The 22,724-nt window shown below is 41.9% G+C and overlaps 1 protein-coding gene across 2 annotated transcripts in view; it reads left to right on the top strand.

Annotated features, from left to right (window-relative positions):
* The window catches only part of KIF24 (kinesin family member 24), a 35,796-nt gene that overhangs the window by 330 nt on the left and 12,742 nt on the right, over positions 1-22,724 (top strand). The window contains exons 2-8 of one of the 2 annotated variants that reach the window (XM_019480032.2): positions 6,184-6,814; positions 12,716-12,905; positions 14,622-14,719; positions 16,077-16,292; positions 17,817-17,904; positions 20,168-20,289; positions 22,211-22,316. In XM_019480032.2, the coding sequence (XP_019335577.2) occupies positions 6,198-6,814; positions 12,716-12,905; positions 14,622-14,719; positions 16,077-16,292; positions 17,817-17,904; positions 20,168-20,289; positions 22,211-22,316 (1,437 nt within the window). In that variant the 5' untranslated portion in view covers positions 6,184-6,197. Of the gene's footprint in view, positions 1-6,180; positions 6,815-12,715; positions 12,906-14,621; positions 14,720-16,076; positions 16,293-17,816; positions 17,905-20,167; positions 20,290-22,210; positions 22,317-22,724 lie in introns of both variants that reach the window. The other variant, XM_019480033.2, reaches the window with a different exon arrangement.

The raw sequence follows: 22,724 nt of genomic DNA, 5'->3' as shown, positions 1-22,724 counted from the left end.
AGGACGGGGTGTCTTTCCCCACTGGTCAGACTGGTGTAAACTGGGGGGTCGGGGCCTCAGGATTTTCCCGGTGGGATGCAAGCGATGGACGAGCAGCAAGCGCTCAGATGATCGAGTCCGGGCAGGGGGTCGGACTCGATGCACCTTGGAGGACCCTTCCGACCCCAACATCCATGACCGAGGGTGGTCACACCTTGGACAAACAGTGACGTTTCCATCCTTGGAAACTTTCAAGAGCAGGTTGGACAGAGAAGTTGAGGCAGGGAGATGCCCGGATGAGATGCAAAGTGCGTCCCAGCCCCACTTTCTTACGATCCTATGATTTCTCCGCCTTTGAACTCCTTCTAAATCGCGTGCCGGCTCAGCTTTGCGTGCGACAGAACAACACGGACAAAGATACGAGTGTTTTTTGCCTCCGAGCAGCGCGCACACGGGCGTGCTGATACACACCCAGGAATCGCTGTGCAAGGGAGAGGCCTGGCAGATGTTTCGGCAGGATGCCGTTAGCTTCGAGAGCGCGTTAATAACAAATCTGTTGTAGGAAGGAGGCCCCTGTGGTTCAGCGGTAGCATCACCGGAGACCTGGGTTCGTATTCCCAGACACACACACAACTACAGCCATGGAGGCGCCAACCGTCCGGGCTCCGTCTGGTCTTTGGATTCTGTCTCGGTGGCGTAACGGGAGGACGGAAAGTCTGGGCAGCCTCCACTCCTCCAACAGTTCCTGCTCAGGCATACGTATGGGTGGCCCTCATGCATACACCATGGTCCAGGAGGATCGACGGTTGCCACCACCTATTGTAGGAGCTCACTGACGAGTCCAGATTGATTCTGAATTTTTTCCCCCCCGCTGAACTGGAAAATCGAAGCACGTGGTGAGCTGTATGGGCTTTCCTTAAGTTGAGGAAGCTAAATGCAGAGGAAGTTGGTTGCCAGGGGACAAGTCCAGTAAACACTCATTAAGAGGCTGAAACTAAACGACAAAGGCCCAAGGGTTTGCCTTTTAGGTGGTTACAAAATGAAACAAATGTTCAAAACCATTTGGCAGCATTGCCTTCAGGGAAGCCCAGGCACAATTTTCAAATAGTTAGCATCCTAATATAACCCGCAGATTATTTTTTCTTAGCGTGTGGTTGAATATTAGACATTTCCCGTCTCTGTGCAGCTGTTGCTTTAGACAGTTGTCGAGTATCAGCTGGAGGACAAAGTTTCTTTTGCCGAGGTCATTTTCCTATAATTAATATAAGAGAATGATTATAACAATTATGAGGCTTTTGCAAATTAAAAAAAAAAAAAGTTTATTTGGAAAAATGTCGTTGTTGGGTTGCTTTTTTTTTTTTTTAATCACTTGCAGATTACAATGAAATTGTTGCAGCCCTTGTAACTTGATCCATGTGTGATTATCAATATATCGCTAACATGGGCATTAGAAAGCTTGATATAGTGGAAGAATAGAAATCGTTTTTCATTATTCAGGGGTAAAATAGTTATCGCATAACACTGAAGATATACTTTTCTTTACTGGAATTTGTAGATAGTTGTCTGTTTTTATTGTTTAGCTTTTTCCCTATGTCTTCAAAATGGGCTGGTATATTCGTTCCAGCAATCAAAAGAAATATATAATTTTATGGTCTACAAGTATACAGAAAATTATATGCTGTAAGACTGCCTTGTAAATGTTACCTCTGCAATTGTATATAACATGTTTAGAAAAATATATATTCATGGTACTCTTGTCTCATCTCCCCTCTCCTATTCTTGTCTGTTTGCTATTTTCCCCCTACCTGTGACATGTGATCTCTAACTAAAATGATGAGTGTCTTCTGCGGATGGACTTTGTCTCCGTGCTCAGCACAATGGAGCCTGCCCTGGTGACAACTTCCTGTAATATAGATCAGGATTAAAATTGATAAAATAATAGGAAGGCACAAATGGTCAGAGAAAGTAAAGCACTTTGCAGAGTCACAGGACAGCAAACTTGCCCTTCATCTTTGAAGTCCCGAGTAAAATTTAGCCTTGGACTATGGTTCAACATGCTTGCAGTATTCATAGAAGTAATAGATGGAGACATCTATCAGATAACGTAGTCTGGCAATGCCCTTGTTCTTTGAGGCATATACAAGATTGTCTAATAAGACTGGTCTCACTCTAGTCCTCTCTTAACGTGCCTCAGGAAATCACCTAGCACTTCAGCACCATTGGCAGTCTACACCTGCAAAAAGTTTGGGGCTGTACAGAAACTCTCGAGAAAGCTAAGACAAACCACTAAAGGTGTGTTAAAAACCTGTGTGGATGTTCTTTTTTCAGGAGAAAGGTGGTCTTTGATTGTTCCAGACTGAGACACAAGTAAGCTACAAAGATCTAAGGCCATTTTGGTCTCCAATGAGCAATTTCAAATGGGGGTTAAATATGAGGCAGCTTGGGTGCTGTGACTTGACACCTTCAGTTAGTTTCCCTTGACTTTCCAGAGTGTCACTGTGAGAATGAACCTTTTCTCTGCATTATAAAGCTCATTGAAAGTAAAACATCTGTACAACAGCTAAATGATGATGATGAAGAGTAAAAATGTTTTCAAATAAATTTCTAATCTTAGAGCTCAGTTTTGTGCCAAAGGGGTTCTGCAGCAGATTCTGTTGTTTCAAAATATGCCAGTTCCATTGCTTTAGAGTACAAAAGACCCACCATTGATTTCTACTCTTGTTGCTTGGCTTTTCTCCCTCTGATCCATCCTTTTCTGGAAAAAAAATCTAACACTAGGCAAAGGAGTTCTTTTCTGATGACAGCGTATGATCTGATTCTGTGGTTTGATATAAAATTATAATATTTTCTTACATAGGTACTAATCAGCCACCTGTTCCAGGGAGTACTACAGATATACTGTTGCCTGAAATGGAGGCTCATAGTATCAGAAAATGTGCAGCACTTTACCATAAGGTTTGAGTCTGGCTTATGACTATATTCTTGTAATGCCTCCTGAGTGTTTCACATATATTGGCACTGAAATGCAACCAGATAATCTTCTGGCATGTCACACTTTGCATTGCATTGTATGCATGGGTCTGTATTAAATCTTAGCCAAGTACCCTGCAGCAAGTCCCTGCCCTAATATCAGTGTCATGGAATTTTTAATCTTCGTGCATGGTAGATATTTTATGAACTTATCTGAAAGACCTCCGATATATATAGAAAATTGTGTGGCAGTCAGCTTGCCTTTCTTTTAAGACTAATGGTCTAAATCGTCACTAACCTAAAGATCCTACGCATTTTAAATTTAGAACCCATAATTATCCTGGAGCAGGTTGCCAGTGTATAATAACTGTGATGTTCTAGCAGGCTCAATTGAATTCATTTTTTATTTAACAGACCTGCTTCTGCGTCTTTTGTTAAAGCGAGAGTGTCGCTTTGCCTGAAAAGAATGTGAGACCTCAGCTGTTCAGGATGGAGCTGAACAGCTCTGGCGCGTCAGGACAGGAATGACATCCACTCTGAATTGCAGTGTCACACAGTGCCTGCTGTTGCTGCAAAGAACAAATTAAGGCAAATTGAGGGACAGATCACTCCCTATACTTGATGATATTTGACCCTTGAAATGCGAGTCCACTTCAAACTCTGCTGGCATAAAAACAGCTCCTCTTTTCCCAAACACATTTCATATTCAAGTGTCTGAAAAGATCCTAGGCTTAAGTCTCAAGTCTCTTAAACCCCCCCTGCTTCTAGTAAAGCCAATAAAGCAGGATGAATTTTGATATTAAAATATGGTGATTAAGAATGTTTAGTCTAGATTTTTGCATTACAGAACACAATCACCAGATGAGGATGAAAGAAAATTACTTGGATCCTGAGAATAGAAAATTAGAAACTCAGAGAAGTCCTCTCTTTTGCCAGCAGATGGCACTGGAATTAACAGTTTAGGATTTCTTGAAAGCCTTTCAATAGCTTGGCTTGCTTCTTTTAAGAAATAGAACAAAGCAGTTTTACTTGAAGAAATACATTTCAATTTGAAAAACAATATAAGTAGGGCTTTTTGCGCCTAAACAACTAGATGAATGGAAGTGCCCTGTTGGTGGGGTAGTTCATCTCTATTATCGACCATAAGGTCAGAAGAGACGGCTGCTCTCATCTCTTCTGACCTCCTACATAGGACTTCCCTGAATTCAGTGTTGTTTGACCTACAGCACGTCTTTGAGAAGAGCATCCAATCTTGTTTTAAAAATTGCCAGAATCCTCCGTGACCCTTGGTAAATTGTCCCAATGGTTAATTACCCTCATTGTCAAAACGTGTGCCTCTCACTCCTCTCTTTCTTTGTGTAGATGGGATTTTATTTTTTTTATGTGTTTTGCTTCATTTCAGATACCATTGTGGATTGTTTTTAAATCTCTTATCAATCCTAGTCACATAATAAGTCTCTCAAGTTTCTCTTCTACTTTCCTGGAAACCGAGCTCTATTTTTTCATTTAGATATTGCAGCTACCAATAGTTCTTGCACTTTTGTTTCGGTGGATGTGCATGTGTGAGATTAAATATGATCTAGGGTACAGTCCTGCATTGGGCCTCGGACAATAAACAGAATGAAACCAGATAGATCTTTTCCATCTTGAACTTCTGATTCTTGTCATTTTGAGATGAAGTCCCAAGCTTTGTGTTCGTGTCTTTCATTTACTCTTTCCTCCACAGAAGGTGACTTCCATGGTGGTCGGTGCACCAAGGAGCCCAATCCAAATAGGACTTGGACTGGGGATTGATTGAACCCCAGGGCAGAATTCTTCAAACCACTGTGTTGGCCTGCCTCTTCCCCCTTTGATGTCTAATGATCCCATTTACCTTTGGGTAAACTGTGTGCTTTGGGAAATCTCATCCATACTCAGTACGCCAGCCACGCTAGTAGCTAATTCAGATTTCACAAATGAGAGATCCTGTATCTCTGAACTTTCCTGTCTTTTTTTTCCCCAAAACTAAAAATCTCAGCAACAGCTCTTTTTTTTTTTTTTTTTTTTTACATCAAGAATCAGAATTTCCCTACAGAAACTCCATTGAGGACTTCCCTGTAACAGTGCTCCTACTGTCTAGCTTGTTAAGTTTTATTGCTGAACCACTCATAATTTTATTCTGACTGATATTTCTTTCTAACTCAGACCCAAGGTTCTAAATCATTTTGTTTGTTCCTTAATGCACCTTTTCAGTTGTTGTAATATCCGATTGCAGTCAGCAAATTATTAGACAGAAGTTGCATTATTATTAATCAGACTTAGTTTGGCATTGATTTTAGTAACAGCAAATGAAGATTTGATTTTTATTTAGCAGGCAAATTATTTTAAACAACAAATTACTGTGGCTGTGTATCTGAAAATCCTACTAATGACTGTAACCAGTGTTGCAAGAAAGACTATTTTAGTAACGAGCAGTGTAGTGTTCTTTGGAGTATGATGTTGGCATTCAGTCACCAATAATGACTTCAGTCCTGAGCTTTGTAAAAACATCTAGAAAAGTGTTTTAATCTATTTAAGATTCTATGGGTTGTCAGTGTTTAAAGTGAACAAATAAGAATCTCTGCAGCTATTAATTCAGCTGGATATAAGCAACTATGTTGGGGAAACACAAGTGTAGGCTTTCTGAGTTGTTTTTCCAAATGATAAAATCATGCATGATATAGTGGCTATGTTGTATAATTTGTCTGTAATATGTATAATAAACCATTTATCTTTAAGGCTTGATCTTTGAATGTGTCCATATCCATGTCTTATCCCTTTGTTAATTAACTGTAGGTTAACAGTAGGACTGCATGCCTGAACATCAAGTTGGGCAGCTAAAATTAGGCATATTGCATTCTGTAGCTGGTGGACAGGATTTCAGTAGACTAGCATTCACTGAATGGACATCACAAGTGTAAGAAGCTTGCAGCAGTGAGTGACTGTACATATCTCTGTGTCTCAGTGTGTTGTTTTATTTTTCACTTTTTATGTGCAAAAATAATTTATTCACCCCCTGCTTAGCATATTTTTACAATTATTGAACTCCAAAATGTTTCACAACCCAGCCTGTTGCCACCCAGGATGTAACTGGCTGCTATCCTAATTATAGATAATAAGATCTGTAGATAAGGAAATGCTTTATTTCTTTGCTAACTTTGTCAGCTATGGCTCTTGCACATGGATCTGATATTCCTTTTGTTTGATTTCTAGCAGGGTTTAAACGGAAGATGTCATCCTGGCTGTATGAGTGCCTTTGTGAGGCAGAGCTTGAAAAATATTATCCACACTTTGCTGCCCTTGGCCTTCAGAAGATAGATGAACTAGCCAAGGTTTCCATGAAAGATTATGCCAAACTGGGGGTCCATAACATGAATGACCGCAAGCGTCTCTTTCAACTCATAAGAATCATCCAAATTATGCAGGAAGAGGAGGAAACGGCAGACACAGCCAAGGAAGATTTTCAAACAAGTGGCCTCCTCCAGCCTCAGGTGACCAGATCAGGTCCTCGCAGACAGCTGCGTTTTGAGTCCCTCTTTGAAAAAAAGGATGGAACAGTTAAAGACTGTGAAACTGGATCATACGGTTTATCTGATTTTTCTGCCAGTGAAGACGGTTTAGCGGAGATGTTGGGACATGTTCCACGAGCTGACTTGGGTTACAATAAAGCAGCCAGAAGAGAAACCCTGACTGCTTCTGGGGCATGCACAGAACATGACATGGACTATCCTACAATGTATTCATCAAATAATATTGCCCCTCTGCTGGGGAGTTCTGAAGCCCCCATCATACAAAGAGTAACTCATATTTCAGGGTATAATTACGGACTACCTCATTCTTGCATCAGGTAAACAGCATTCATTTTTATTTCATTAGATTGGCATTAACTGACAAGGTTAGTCATTCCTTTATGAACTTAGGAAGGAAGATCCTTCTTCAATGACTGTGAATGAATGCCTTGTATGACTAAAATCAAACAATTCCCAGCTTCTACAAAAGCTGTGGAAAATCCTGTGGGGAGGGGAAACATTAAGGAACATTTAGGACTTTCCAAGGTTGGTAGAAAGAAGTAGTTGAATTCACTGGCTGAAGCTTACCAGAACTGGCTAAAAATAGGCTTTTATCTTTTGTAATACTTATGTTTGTGTTGGGCTGGTATTTTGAGCTAGCTTCTCTTATTCTATTAATAGAGCCTTTTTGCATAATTAAAACTATTTATTTACAAATTCTATCACTCCATATAGGTAATACCCCATGTCAAGTTTCCACCAGTAAAAGTAGCACATGGATTTTGTTAAGGGAACACCCAATCCGTTACCTTAAAAATTAAATTTTTTTTTTTTTTTTAATGGAAATCCAAAATTAATAGTACCAGCTGATCGGGCATTTTGCAGGCAAGGCCTGCAAAAATTGCATACAGATCTGCTAATGAACCTAAATCCTGAACTTCAGCACCCCAAATTGATCCAGCTTCTCTGCCAATATGCCATCAAACTAAGTTACAGTACTCCCATGCTGCTCTGCTATAGGGCATTTTTCCTGTGTCAGGGTTTTATGATGTTTATGGATAGATCATTTCATCTAGTGGTAGCAGTTATAGTCATTTGTGAGCTAAATCATAGTCTGAACCAGAGAATCCGGTGATGAAAAATTGATGCATGTACGTGCTTATGTTTCCCAAGGGTCATTTCAGTTTAAAAATCCTTTACTAAAAATGTGCCTGGAAACTTGTCCACTTTTTTTCATATTTTGGTTGGAACACATCCATGCATTCAAATCCAACACCAGTACATTGTACAGAATGTTTCTAAACACACTTTTATTGGTTTGGCAAATTCTGTGGTGACATAACTGAGTTCATAAAAAGTCTGGGAATGTTTGAGTTTCTCAAAGTTAATACTGCTGGTTGTGCAGCTGGTTAAGCTAATTGGAAAAAAAACAGATAAATGATACAGAGAATATTTAATATAGATCACCCTTGCATAGAATTATTCTATTTATAAATGAGTTAATGATGAAATATTAATGCAGCCAAAAAGCTCAACACATAGTAACAGCTGCTGCGATGCAGGCTGTATTCAGTCAGCAGCGAAGCAATAGCCAATATCCAATGCAAAATGTAGGCAAGTGAATCCAAAATTGTAATCCAGATGGCTCCCAGTTGATTGGTACTTTACCAGGAAGCACCTAAACCCACTAGGCACCTCATCATTTTTTTTTAATGTTCTCTAGATGGCTGGGGAACTGTGTCTACACATGCCCAGAACAGCCCCAGTTTGAGCAGCTTAGCACTTATCTCTCATCTAACCTGATCCAGAAACGAAGTGCTCCTCTGCCTAAACCACCCCAGAGCCTTCGTTGGGGCTGGGACTCTGGGCAGCAAAGAACAGAGTGCTCTTGGGGCCAGAGAGAGACAGAGCGCAAGAGGGAGCTTGGCTCTGTAGCCCAGTACTTGAGGCACTCGCTTTGGAAGAGGGCCCCTGGGTTCTGGTCCCTGCTCCTGGGACTTTGTGCTAAGTACTCATTCGATACAACCTAAAACTGCCCTGAGGCCGAGGAGTATCATAACCACTAAGATACAGGGCCTCTCCCTTTCCCTCTAGCCCTGTGATGCGTGCATTCAGAGCCCTGGGTTCTGTAACAGGAAGGCAGAACAAGCTAAGACTTGGTGGTCGAACCCTCCCTTGGGTGATGAGAGCCATGTGCTGGAACCCCTTCAGGCCTTCGAGCCTGGGACTTGGTGGCTGACTGCTCTAACCACCGCACCAATATATAAAAGGTGAGCAGTGCCTGCTCTGGCTACCTTTTAAAAGGAAACAATAAAACTTGTTCAGTCCTTTGGACATACAGATGTCCATATCTGTCCCCATGAGAGGGCTCTAGGCTTAGGATCTCAAGTGAGCAGAGGTGCCTACCTGCAGCCCTGACTCAGGTGCCTAAACTCTGGAAGGAGTTGGAATTTCAGATCCCCCCTCACCTCCCCACGCCTGCTGTTTCCTACTAGCCGGCTGTAGGTGCCCTTCTATACAGCACGTGGGGTTTGGGACAGGTTCTGCTGAGGCACCTGTTTCCCTATGCACTGTGTAGGGAGCCCTTGTATCTAACCCACTGTTCTGGATTCCAGTTTAGAAGGCAAGCATTTATAAGTTGGGCATCATGGTAGGCACGTAGGTCTCTTGTTGAATGTGGCCCTTTGTCTCTATCGGAGTTGCCTTGATGATGACTGTAGTCTTAGCTGCTAGGAACCCAAACGGTATAAATACAATTAAGAATGCAGAAGAATCAATAGCTCCTTTGAACATGCTTAAAAGGTTTTCTACCTGCTCATAGCAAATGACTTGATTTTAATGTTAGCAGACGGGGTCACTCGTAAGCTGTTTCTGCCTTTATTGTCTCTGCCATGCTCCCAATTGCTTCTCTCTTTCTGAAAATAATATAAAAAGATAGTTCTAGGACATCTGAATGCAGTATGTTTCCTACAGTGACTTAGGTTTCCTACTATAATCTCTAGGTGCAGTACTTTGTAATTAAAACCCATACTTTGTTTCAGTAGAAAATATGAGTCTGTACTGTCTGAGAATCCCTTCTCTCACAGAAACGCGCTCTCATATCAAGGGATCAGTCATTCCTGCTTCTCATCTCTTGGGAATGATGGTCCTTGTGCTCTAAAGGTCACCCCGGCCAGGCTCTGGTGAAATCAGCTGCAAAGCAGGTTCCAGAGCCAGTGACCTTTTGCTGAGAACATCTGGTACCCACCAGCATCATGATTATTGTTGGATGGGTTATTAACTCAGTCACCACAGATAATCTCAGTTGTAGTCTCTTAACTTTTAGCACAAGTTTTGATACAGTCTCCCACAACATTCTCACAAACAAACTATGGGAAGTACGGGTTGGATGAATGGACTGTAAGGCAGATAGAAAACTGGCTGGATTGTTGGGCTCAAAGGATAGTAATGAATGGCCCAGTGTGTAGATGGCAGCCAGTATCAAGTGGAGTGCCCCATGGGTCAGTCCTGGGCCCAGTTTTGTTCAATATCTTCATTAACAACCTGGAAGATGGCATAGAGCGCAGCCTCAGCAAATTTGCAGATGACACGAAGGTGTGGGGAGTAGTAGATGCATTGGAGGGTAGCGCTAGGATTCAGAGAGATCTTGACAAGTTGGAGGATTGGACCAAAAGAAACCTCACGAGGTTCAACAAGGACAAGTACAAAATCCTGCACTTAGGAGGGAGCAGTCCCATGCACCAGTGCAGGCTGGGGGTGACTGACTGGGCAGCAGCTCTGCAGAAAAGGACCTGGGGGACAGGGGACCATAAACTAAATATGAGCCAGCAGTGTGCCCTTGTTGCCAAGAAAGCTAAGGCATCCTGGGTTGCATTGGTAGGAGCGTTGCCAGCAGATGGAGGGCAGTGATTCTTCCCCTCTATTCAGCACTGGGGAGGCCACATCTGGAGCCCTGTGTCCAGCTGTGGGACCCCACTACAGAAAGGCTGTAGACACACTGGAGAGAGTCCAGCGGAGGGCAACAAAAATGGTTGGGGGCTGGGGGACAGGACTTATGAGGAGAGGCTCGAGGAACTGGGCTGATTTAGTCTGAAGAAAAGAAGACCGAGGTGGACTGAATAGCAGCCTTCAAATCCCTGCAGGGAGGCTGCAAAGAGGATGGAGCTCAACTGTTCTCACTGGGGGCAGATGGCACAACAAAGCAATGGGCTTGAGTTGCAGCAAGGGAAGTTTAGGTTGGATAATAGGAAAAAACTTTCTCATGAGGAGGGTAGTAAAACACTGGAACAGATTACCCAGAGAGGTGGTGCAGTCTCCATCCTTGGAGGTTGTGAAGACCCAGGTAGACAAAGCCCTGGCTGGGATGATGTAGTTGGGGCTGGTCCTCCTTGGAGCAGGGGGTTGGACTAGCTGTGACCTCGTGAGCTCCCTTCCACCCTCATTTTCTATGATTCTTAATGGAAAGAGGTTTCCTTTCCACTACAAAGCCCTGATCCTGTAAACCTTATGCACGTGAGAAGTTCTGTGAAAGTCGACTGATGAGATGGCCGGTCCAAGCAAGGATGTCTTCTGAGTAAAAGCTGCAGGATCAGGACCTGCAGCTGAGAGCCGGTCTTGGAGGGAAACCTTGAGTGCTGTTCAGTCTCATGTGGATCCCAACTGACATTTAAATCCCAAGACTATTGTCTTAACAAGAAATGGAAGGACTGAAGCTAATCACCTTGTGGTCTTAATTTAGTGTCATCTTGCGTATTTGCTTTAAATTAGCCTGTTAAAGGAGTCGGAAGAGTATTTGGTACGCAAGACAGACACATGGCTTACAGGAAGGCGGCTGGGTTCGATTAAAATAATTTGTTTCTGATTAAAATAATTTGTTTCTGATTCACATTCAGGTCCAGGGAGACCATCATTTTTTATTTGACTGAAGGGTGCTTGGGAAAAAGGAAAATTGGAGTGGACACAAATTGTTATAACAGCAGCATCTTTACGCACTCTCTCTCAAGATGTTTGCACAGTGGATTAATCACCTGGAGAAGTGATTGTTTCTCAGGATGGCAGGGAAACAGCAGAAGTAGATCTGGCAGGCCACACAACTGTGCTCCTTTGTGATTGAGACTTGTCACCTTTGAACATAGGTTTAGACCTAAATTAAGGCACGTGACACACATTAATATGCAGGTTAAGAGTTTTTTTACCAACAAAGCAGAGTTGAGTCTTGGTAGCATTTGATAATAACATGTTATGGTGTTACCAGAAGTTGACAGAGATGGGACAAGTAGATAGAATGATATGAGTGAGAGAGATCAAAAGGAGGATTGACAACCCATAAAACCTTAAATAGATTAAAACACCTTTCTAGCTGTTTTTACAGAGCTCAGGACTGAAGTCATTATAGGGGACTGAATGCCGGCAGCATACTCCAAAGAACACTACACTGCTTGTTACTAAAACAGTCTTTTCCTTGTAACACTGGTTACAGTCATTAGTAGGATTTTCAGATGTACAGCCACAGTAATTTGTTGTTTAAAATAATTAGCCTGCTAAATAAAAATCAAATCTTCATTTGCTATTACTAAAGGCAATGCCAAATTAAGTGCCAGTTACAGAGTTGTCTTTGTGCTACTCTACAGAGAAGGAGGAAGAGGGAAGGTCAAAAGCCTCCGCCCAAGATGAAAAGCCATGACCGAGGAATTGAACTGAGACCAAGATATGAGGCTCCAAGAGCCACAGCAGTCTTCATGACAGTACTCAAGAAAGACGGATATTAATGAAAGCTGTATGCTTTCTAGTAAGACAGTTCAGTCCAATATTTGGTCAAGGAATATGTTATCTCCTGGACCAGGGCACTCTCATTATGATACAATCTAAAGAAATGCCTGGTGAGAAGGGACTCCAGGAGATGAGCCTTTTTTTGGATGATGTTAGTCTAGATCTTTAGTTTGTGGACAACCAAATTTATGTCAGGTCATTCCCAAGCTCAGCACTACGCTACATATAAAAAAAAAAAAAACAATGTTCAATGCAGTCACTTTAACAAATGCACACAAAATTGGTGGTGGTGTTATCCTGCAAAGCAGACTAGTTTTTGCTTTTGTGACAGCCCCCAGTTTTATGTGAACCTTCAAAACAAAACAGTTATCTTCACTAAACAGTAACCCGCTAAACTTGCAGCCAAATTTATAGATCTCTCCAATTATGAAGCCCCTTTTTAAACCCAAATTTGCAATCCCATGTTACAGATCAAATACCTCGGAGAAAGAGACACCGTGGACAGAGACTGACAAAATCCGCGTGTGTGTCCGGAAGCGTCCGTTGGGCCTGAGAGAGGAGCGGCGCGGGGAAGTCAACATCATCACGGTGAAAGATAAAGAAACCCTACTTCTTCACGAGAAGAAGGAGGCGGTGGATCTTACTCAGTATATTTTGCAAGTGAGAGGTCTCCATTTCCACTTGGGCTTTATAATCTGTAGGGATCTGGGGCAAAGTGACACCTTAATGGAGCAATAGTCCAGGGAGAGGTGAAAATAGATTTGGGGTTTTGGTAAAGGATTTCTCTCTCTCAGATTAAACACAAATGGCAGGGTGCATCTCTCATCCCAGTGCGATTACTATGGGATTACTCCTGAATCACACCAAGATGAGGATGTTAGACCCCAGGCAACATGTCTCCCTTAAAAGTGCCTTTCAGTTGCCCTTTACCTTGCTCCTTAGTAAATGAATATTCCTTTTCTGAATCACGGATGCCAAAATAGGATGCTTTGCTAAACGTATGGCTGGAGCACATTGCCTAGTGCTGGGTCCCATATAGCCACATTTGCTTGTACTTCAGTTTAGGACTTGCGTTTCTAAGAGGGGCACATACCCTTTGACTCCCTCTTTTCTAATTTTTCCCCTCAGTCCAGGGGCAAACATTTTTCAAAGCAAAGTTTTTGTTTGGTCTTTGTTGCAAAATCCTGGCTACTTTCTTCTGCTCTCGTTCAGATTCTCAGTTCTGACTGACAGCACCAAAAACACGGCTGGTTTCTAGAGAGCAGCAAGCTATACTCGTTCTCCTGTGCGTTATTTTTATAGTCTCTAGACTGAGAACAACTGTTGGGGGTATCCAGTAAAATTAAATTTGCTAACTCTCCCAGGCCCAGTTCATATAGCATCTTTTATAGCCTCGTATACTCTGTAATTCCAACCCTCTGTTTCCATCCAGCCAGCTATATTCAGCATTTATGTGGCGCCTATCACCTTCATATCTAAGTGCTGAAATAAATCTCCACACTAAACTATATTCTGGCAATACTGACAAACCCCCCCCCCCCCCCCCTTGCTATAAATCCTTGTCATCCAAGTAGAAATATGCCATTGCTTCACTAAAATGATCTGATTTAGATTTCTTGGGGTGATAACCTTTTATTAGACCAATTGGGATAGTTAGACAAGCTTTTGAATGCAAGACATTCTGTGTTGGTATGGACCATTTATCCAAAATTCATATAGCCTTCAGTTCTGCATCTTCTTCTTCTGGCTTTCCTTATACTATTTTGTTTATATTCTTCACTGTAACATTACAGATAATGATCAACTTGGAGCCACGCTGAAGTGACATGGTATTTTAATGAGCAAAATTTTAAAATCTAGCAGGACCTATTCCAAAGCCCATTGAAATCAATGCCCGTCTTTCCATAGATTTCAGTAGGCATTAGATGAGGTCCTAAGATGGGTTCTTTTGCTTCTCAAACAAAACAGTCCAGTTTGCCTGGGAATGGTTTTATCTTCCATGGGCACAAAAAGACTTTATACATTGCCTGGTTTTAGTTCTTCCTAATATGTGGCCTCATGTTAGTGATGTATGCTGGTTCACTTGGATGAGTTTTTAATTTTTTTATTTTTAAAGTTATGCTTATCTTTTTTCCTATGGCTTTGAGATGATGGGGAGGGGAAACCATCTTCTCTTTTCCTTTCCTTTCCAACACGCATGCTCTGTTTCTTGGTTGGTTGTACAAAATTTGGTCATTTGGAGCCTGAGGTCAGCGGAAAGACTTCTGGTAATGTCAGCTGGCTTTGGATTGAGCCCATAGCATGTGCTGTTCATTAGGGGGTGAAAGTGAAATGAGCCAGATTCCTTTTCATGTAAAAATCACATCTATTTTTCAGCATGTTTTTTATTTTGATGAAGTCTTTGGGGAAGCATGTACCAATCAGGATGTGTATATGAAGACTGCTCATCCCCTCATTCAGCATGTTTTTAACGGGTAGGCTACCAATGCTTACATTTGTTATTCTTGCCCTTTTAGTTTTAATTTGCTTAGACTATTTTGGTTTCAGTTTTCATTTTGCTTTTCTGGACACTTGTGAAAAACAGCATCGGTTTCACCTTTTCCATTCACAGTATTGTTGTTAAGTAAAATATCTGTGTCTACAGTTCTAACCCTGTTGTCCTTAACCAGCCAAAACTCTCTTTGTATGCAGTGGGAGATTTATTCAGAAGATGGATAAATCAGACCTTACAGGGAAGAAGAGAGGTAGTTTGATCTAGTTAGAAATGGAGATTGGCTGTCAGGATTCCTGGATTCTAATTCTCTGTTGTAACATAGACTTCCTATGAGCTAGAACAAATTATATGGCTCCCTTTGCCCAGTGGAGCTGTCTTGCATAAAGCACATAACATTTATATGCTTTATAAAGCACAGAAAGATGTATTTATAACATTCACAGTACTAGAAAGACAATAGAGAGTTTAGCAGTAAGCCTTTGATTATATTTTTTATTTACTTAGAGAATTATAATTATCTGTGATCCACTTAATGGAAAAACGAATGTGGTTTTACATGTATAATTTAATTTCCTTAATGAAAAAGAATAATGTGCCCATGCTGAAAAATTAACTAGATGGAGCTTTTTGTTGTCAAGAAATTCCGAGTATCCTTTGGATCAGAATTTCTTTCATCAGTTGTTTTATGCATCACAGACCTGGGAAGGGAAAGCCAAAAAGAGACTAACTTGTTATGTAATTTATACCAGGGAGAATTAATTGGCATTTTGTAGGCATTGTTATGGTCCAGCCATTGACAAAGATCCAGCAGACGAGTGTAAATTGATATAACCAAAGTCTGTCATATGAAGGTCAGTGCTGGAAGTGCTAAGCTCTTTCATTGTGTGAACCCCATGTTAATATAGAAGTGACCTCATGGATATTTTGCCCCTCATTTTCATGATCGTGCAGACCTGCTTCCCTCCAATTCATGATCTAAGCCACCTTCTCCATTCATGATCGAATAACATCCGTGCAGTGCCAACAGCAGTTGCTTACAGGGAAAACTACAATAATGCAACAACCTTCAATGTATTTTTAATTTCCTTTAATATATGTTTAGCATCTGATAACAAGGGGGGGAAAGCTGGCACTGTGCGTTTAGCCAGTTCTCGACAGAAACGTAGTCTACAAATCTGGTATCAAAGAATGGATCTTGTAGGACCTCGGGAGCAGATGTAATATAAACCTCGCTTCTGGGGGTCAGCCATGCGTGTAGATATTAACCCAGCAAAATGTCTTTTAATAGATTTGAATGGATAAGATACAGCACCAAAAATAAAAATGATCTTTTTTAGAGGCAACGCCACCTGCTTTGCATATGGGCAGACTGGTGCTGGCAAGACTTACACTATGATCGGCACTCACCAGAACCCTGGACTCTATGCGCTGGCTGCTAAAGACATCTTTAGACAACTGGAGGCATCCCAACCAAGGAGAGATCTCCTTGTGTGGATCAGTTTCTATGAGATCTACTGTGGACAGCTTTATGACCTGCTACATGGAAGGAAAAGGTATTTAAGTAAAAGACATATTGCTGCAAAACGTGGCCAGTGAATTACTTTGTTACTGATATGTGCAATTAAATTTAACAGAATTAAGAGTTCCAGTAAATAGTGTTGATTTAAATGGGGCTGTTTGTGGGCTAAGGAGCTACTCAGGGTAAGTAAGGATGGCAGCATCTGGCTCTATACACTGTAATGTTCAGAAAGACCCTTGCGCAGTGGTGCAAGTCTGAGATACAGGCTTTGTATTGCACCGTCTGCCAGGCTCCATCCCCTCAATTAGTTCAGGACTAATGGCAATCGATAGTATGGGGCAAGTTCTGTTGGTTTTTTTCCTTTTCTTCAGCAAAGATACTTAAGATCGAATTTAAAGCCTACGTGGGAAAGAAACAATTGGCTAGAGCAGGGAAGCTGAAAATAAGCACAGTGTGCTATTGCTGGAGGTGTCAGAGAGGAAAAAATTCACTGTTATATATTTCCATTATGCTATGCCTGAGTCTTCTCTCGACTCAGGGTAGCACAATGAAGCCCAAGTGATCTTTGGTTCACTAATGTGGCTGTTGACTAATATTTTACCTGAGAGACCTAGACATTTCAGTGGGCACTTTGATTACTGTGAAGCAGAAGTATCAAGATGGTAAACTGCAGTGGCAAAACTGGGAGAACTGAAAGAACTCGAGTTTTCCTCGCATGAAAAACACCCTGGTCTAAAATACGTGAAAACTCAAGAGGGGATAATGCTCGGTTAAAGTCGTGACAATATAAGTCTTCAACTGTGGTCTGGAAAGAGCATGATCTTGCACCTGAAAACTGGTAGGGTGCGTGAAGGGAGTATGCCTTGAGCATGCCACAGTGCTCAGCAAATTACCTGCCTTGTCTTTGTGAGAGAGAGCAGCTCATTGCTGGGCAATCATCTGTGTCTGTGACTTGCCATTTGCGGCTGAGTGAGAGCCCCTAAAGAGATCCCATTTCTTGGGTGCAAGCTAACCAGTTGATATAACCTGCTACTGCACCATCACATTCACTTCTCTAACTCATAAAAGAATTGCTCATATAGCTTGTGATTCTGCAGCTGTAGGAATCTTCTGTAAAAGCTGCAGAATTATGGGCCTAAGCTTTCACTAGAAGGAGTTCAAGTAACCTTGAAATCAGGGGGTGTAATTTTTCACTGAGTCTGGAGACAGTGTGAAACAAAGGCTGTAGGAGAGGCGTGAGCTCTGACATCTAAGATGGCAATGTCCATGTTAACAGTATTGTGTCACTGCTGATCATATTGGCAGAAATATCCAGCTAATTTACATTGCCAATGGCCCTTTAACAATGAAATGTTAGAAGAGCTTTGTATAAATGAAATGGCTATGCAGCGCTGGCAGTAAGTTAAAAGCAGCAGGCATTGTACTGTGATTTGTGGCCTTGAAATTATTCTTTGCAGCACTTCTCTGTATAACTGATACCTACAGGTATTCCTCGCTATTTTATAAGGATTTCTTCAGAACACTCCATTTCTGCTAACTGGTGTTGTTTCTCCTGCAGACTCTTTGCAAGAGAAGATAGCAAGCATGTGGTGCAAATAGTCGGATTGCGTGAGGTTCAAGTGGATACTGTGGATCTCCTTTTAGAGGTAATTTGACTTTTTCAGTGCATAGCTTATCTTCTAAAACCTCTGCACTAAATAAGTTAGCAGGGAGGGATGACTTGCTACGCTGTTCGGGCACTGTTGTAGAAGCACACAGGCATGTTCCCTTACCGGGCTCTAAGGCAGCAGCAGAACGACTTTGAACCACTTGGCAGCCACAGACGAGCACTGGAGGGACACTTTCAGAAGTGCCTTTAATTAATGCATTCAAGTTCTGCTAAAGCAAGTTACAGTGACCTACCTCACTTGCTGACTCAGAGCCAGTGCTACAATGCTCAGACCTCGGATGGGATCTTTGCCATGAGGCTGAGTGCCGTAACTACCCGGAAATGACAGTGTCCCAGCAAAACAAACCCTGAAATCTTAGAACACAAAATGTGACTCCTTCCATTTTAGTAGAGGAGATTTAGCTATTTTTTCCCCCCAGAAACCATATACCTCGCAAAATAGTTCCAAAAGGGAAATGTAAGTGCACTCAGCAGACTGATCTGCATCTGAAACAACCCTGTAGGCAAAAGATGGCACATCCAGTGAAGGCAACAACACGTGAGAAATGGTGGAGAGAGGGGGATTCGGTCACACAAAGCAGATGCTGCAGTTGCTTCATTTATTTTATACTTGTCTTGATGGGTCTGTTTTCCTCCTATGTGGACTTTTCTGGCTCCAACAGACTCTTTCCTTTCACCTCTGCCTTCTCTTTTCTGGATAAATTGGGAGGGGGGTTGGTGTAAATTTGTAAATAAACACAGTGAACTAGAGATAATAAAATACTTCGGCTGATGAGCAGAAGCAGAATGGAAACGCTGCCTGAACTAACTGTGCTGGGTCGCAGCTGTTTTTTAAAGCTAGCTGTGTGTCTTTTGACAACAGCTGACACTTGGCATAAAAAGGCTGCGGCCTCACTCTCCCACTTGGCTCAGTAAGACAAGGACAGCCTCGTTTTCTGCTCTGTTCTGTACTGAGCGAGCTGGTGCTGAGTCCATCTGCCATCCAGCTTGTTGTCTGCATCATTTAAACTTTGTCTCGGTGAGGAACCAAAGATCCTGTGCACCTGATATTGTAGCTGGGCCTTTTAATATTGGCACAGTACTGCTTATTTCCATTCCACTTGACAGTGGCTGCCTTCTGGGCTTTTTTCCCCCATTAACTCTGAGCTTCAGGAGATGCTGGTGACGTTTCTGCAAATTAGGGCACAAACCTGCTGAAAGGCTGATTAATACATTCCTCTGCATTATCACACCCTGCACACAGAAGAGTTATTACATGGTTTTGTTCTCACAGGTATCTTGGCAAAACAATTCATTGCATATTGTCCAAAGACTCCTTTGAATACAGAAAAGTCTCTAGCCTGATTTAATGCTCTTGAATAGCATGCTACCATACGTATTGGATGAGTCTTCAATGCTCTCCTCATGATTATTCAATATTTATTGATATTGGCCTCAGTTCAGAAACTCTTCGCATTTAGCTCAAGTTTAACAAATGCTCAGGAGCTACAGCAGTCAGCTAGCTTGCTGGTTCAGAGTTGACTGATCACTGAGAGGCATAAATACAGCCTATTTGTGCCTAAAGATGGTCTTGATTTTGCTACATTGGCAGTAAGACTAAAATATTAAAAATGGTGCTTTTAATTTGGCCTGAACACCTTGCTACACCCCTTCTTGTTGGAATTACTGTGGCAATTTCATAGGTTGTTAAAGGCTCAGGACAGAGAATAATACAAAATTGTAGACCCGAAGGTCTTTTTATACTTCTGCTACACCTCCCCTTCCCTTCCCCTGTTATCTCGGTAGTTAACTCTGAGCATAATTGATCACTTTAGCCTTGCTGCTTGCTTTGGCATTGTTCCTCTTGCTCCCAGTTACAGAGATGGATGAGTGGATTAGCACTTTTTGTCATACCGTATAATACGTCTCTTTAGAAAGAACCCTTCAGTGATGTGAGAAAATGAATTTAAAAAAAAATGCAAATTGTCCACACTGTGAGTCTTCAGGGTTACCCCTATGCCTCACTCTGTGCTTTTCCACAATGCATTTATTCCACTTGATTATAAACTAGTCATTTTGCAAATAGGAGGGGATGTGCAATATGCTGATAATTCCTGTCCTTGATGTTCTCACTTTACAAGCCCTTTGATGTCATCCCTAGGGAATAGGCGTCCATAGGGTCCTAGCTAAATATGGCATATAAAGAGTCTGCGTGTATTGAATGTACAATTTACTTGGCTTTTGTCCTCTTTATTTTCTAGGTGATTTTGAAGGGTGGGAAGGAGCGCAGTACTGGGGCTACTGGTGTCAACTCAGATTCTTCCCGTTCACACGCTATCATCCAGATTCAAGTTAAAGATGCAGCTAAGAGAACATTTGGGAGGTGAGGTTGGAAGCAGAATTATCCGATATAACAGACATTTCAACTTAGCTTATTATCTTTAATTAAATCATGCGCATCTGTAGTGGCAGAGTGGTCTTCAGGGGGTAGTGCTGAAATTGGAGAAGTCAAATTCAGAGATAAGCAACAAGTTGAGCATGATAGTTGTCATTGTTGAACTTGTTGGCTGGATTAAGTTGGGACCCAGTGTTAGAGGCCTCTTCAAGTGTGGCTGAACTGCATGTTAACCTTCCTTGACTGCCTGAAGAAGGTAGCTGTCAAGATGAAGATATAAGGGTCAATTTGTTCTAGAAACAGGCAAGCACAAGCTGGGGAGCATCAGTATTACAGACATCAGTGCTGGCCCACGCATACCCTGTAGCAAGTACTGTGCATTGGTATGGACCAAATGTAGTCACACTCAACTTGTTGACATCCAGTTGAACTCTGCAATGTAGTACATCATTGACCCCTCAAGCTGGCCCCAACACCTTGGCTGCCTGTGTTGTCACACATTACTCCTCCATCCATTGGCTGCAAGGCAGCAATTCTATGGGAAGTCCAGCGAATTAAGGAAAACAAACGTCTCCCCATCCACCGGGACCATAACAATGATCTTCACCGTCCCTTAGTCGCGCAACCCTTTCTGGATCCGCATGTTTAAGCTTCAACAATATGACTTCAACCCTGATAAAGCTTGGAAAACCAAATGGAGTTCACAGGAAGTCCCAAATAAACATCTTGTTATAGACCCAATGCACACCATCCCTGGCTTTGATCTCCCATGACACTCATGGACAACTCTAAACCGTATCCGTACAAACGATGGGAGATGCAGATACTTGATGCACAAATGGAAAATTAAAAACTCTCCAGTGCGCAGCTATGGTCATCCAGAATAGATCATGGAACATATAATGACTCAGTGCCCGATCCATGAATACGAAGGCGGTATTCACAGCAATACACTCTGCTGCTCCTGATGCAATTGTCTGGCTCAGCCACCTAAATATAAAATTATAGTTGTGGTCTGTATTTACATCAGCCGTACGAAAGAATAAGAGGCCTCTGATGAATGGCAAGTGGTTGCTGCTGTAAATAGGCATCCTAGTCCAAGAAAATATGGTCTGCTTTTTTTTTTCCAAGTATCCAGCAGTACTAAACACATTCCAAACAAATAAGATGCGCCTACTTTCCCCAAAGATTTTTTCTTACAAATGACAAGTCAGAGCAACAAATGGGAAGAGTGCACAGGGTCAGAAAACTGTTGTAGGTGTAACACATGTTGTCATTGAATAGGAGGTAGAGCTAAAATAAGGGTTGTGACAGTAGAAGTGGATAGGACTGTCATAGGAAAAGCAGCAGGGAAAGAGAGAATTGAACACAGCAGTTAAACAACTTGTACCCAGAGAGAAAAGACTGGGAAAACAGGAGGACTAGCAGAAATCTCGAAGAATGGAAGAGCAGAAACACTGGCTCTGAAACCACTTGATGATGCCATGTATTACTTGCTTCACTGTAGCTCAGATCTTGAGCTACGCTGCAGTTCCATCCAATGAGGACAGGTACACTGGAATAAACATCTATCTTAATTAGGAGATTTAAAAAGTCGTTCTTTTCCAAGCGATCCATGTTTGCTCAGAAGTGACTAGCACTGCGGTCATCTAGAGATATGGATGTACTACACTTTGATCCATTAAGCCATGACACATTCTCATCTTCAGTAATTAGACTTCCTGTTACGAGTGTCTGTTACAGTGCCAGAATGCTCTGTGCTTTTCCAGTAGCTGCTGGTATCTCGTTACTGTGATGCCTCTGAGATACTTGCAGTAGGTATTTCATTCTGTTTTATGGCAGTGATGTCTTGCCATTCTTCTGGCATTGCTGCTGGCCGGTTAAAAAAAATGCATCTACGTTTTTCTAGGATCTCGTTCATTGACTTGGCCGGCAGCGAGAGGGCAGCTGATGCCAGAGACTCAGACCGACAGACAAAAATGGAAGGAGCAGAAATAAACCAAAGTCTTTTAGCTGTAAGTTATTAAAATTTATGGAGAAACTTTTTTTGTAATTATTACCATATATTCTCACATACAACATGCCCCAAAATAAAACATGCATTTTTGTTTCCGAAAAGTGGAATGAAGAAAAAAGGGTTTTTCCTTAAAAACCACTGGGTTGAGGGGGTGGGGATGGGAAAGAAAGTGTCCCAAGCCAACAGCTAAGGAGCACATGCAGCTTTACTTCCTGGTTCCTCTGACAGAGTCTTAAGCAGTAGAAACTGCTGCTACCACATGTCCTCAATTATAATGCACACCCCAATTTCCAGCAGCTGGGTTTGGGGGCAAGTTCCATGTTGTATCTGAGAAAACACAGTATTTTAGCTTGTTTTTTAGGCTGATTAGTAGAAAAGCAGAGTAATCTGTAGACAGATTCTAGTA

This window comes from Alligator mississippiensis, chromosome 3, assembly GCF_030867095.1.
Source record: "Alligator mississippiensis isolate rAllMis1 chromosome 3, rAllMis1, whole genome shotgun sequence".
Taxonomy (NCBI): Eukaryota; Metazoa; Chordata; order Crocodylia; family Alligatoridae; genus Alligator; species Alligator mississippiensis.
Note: the sequence above shows the minus strand (reverse complement) of the source record. Positions and strands in the feature narration are given on the sequence as shown.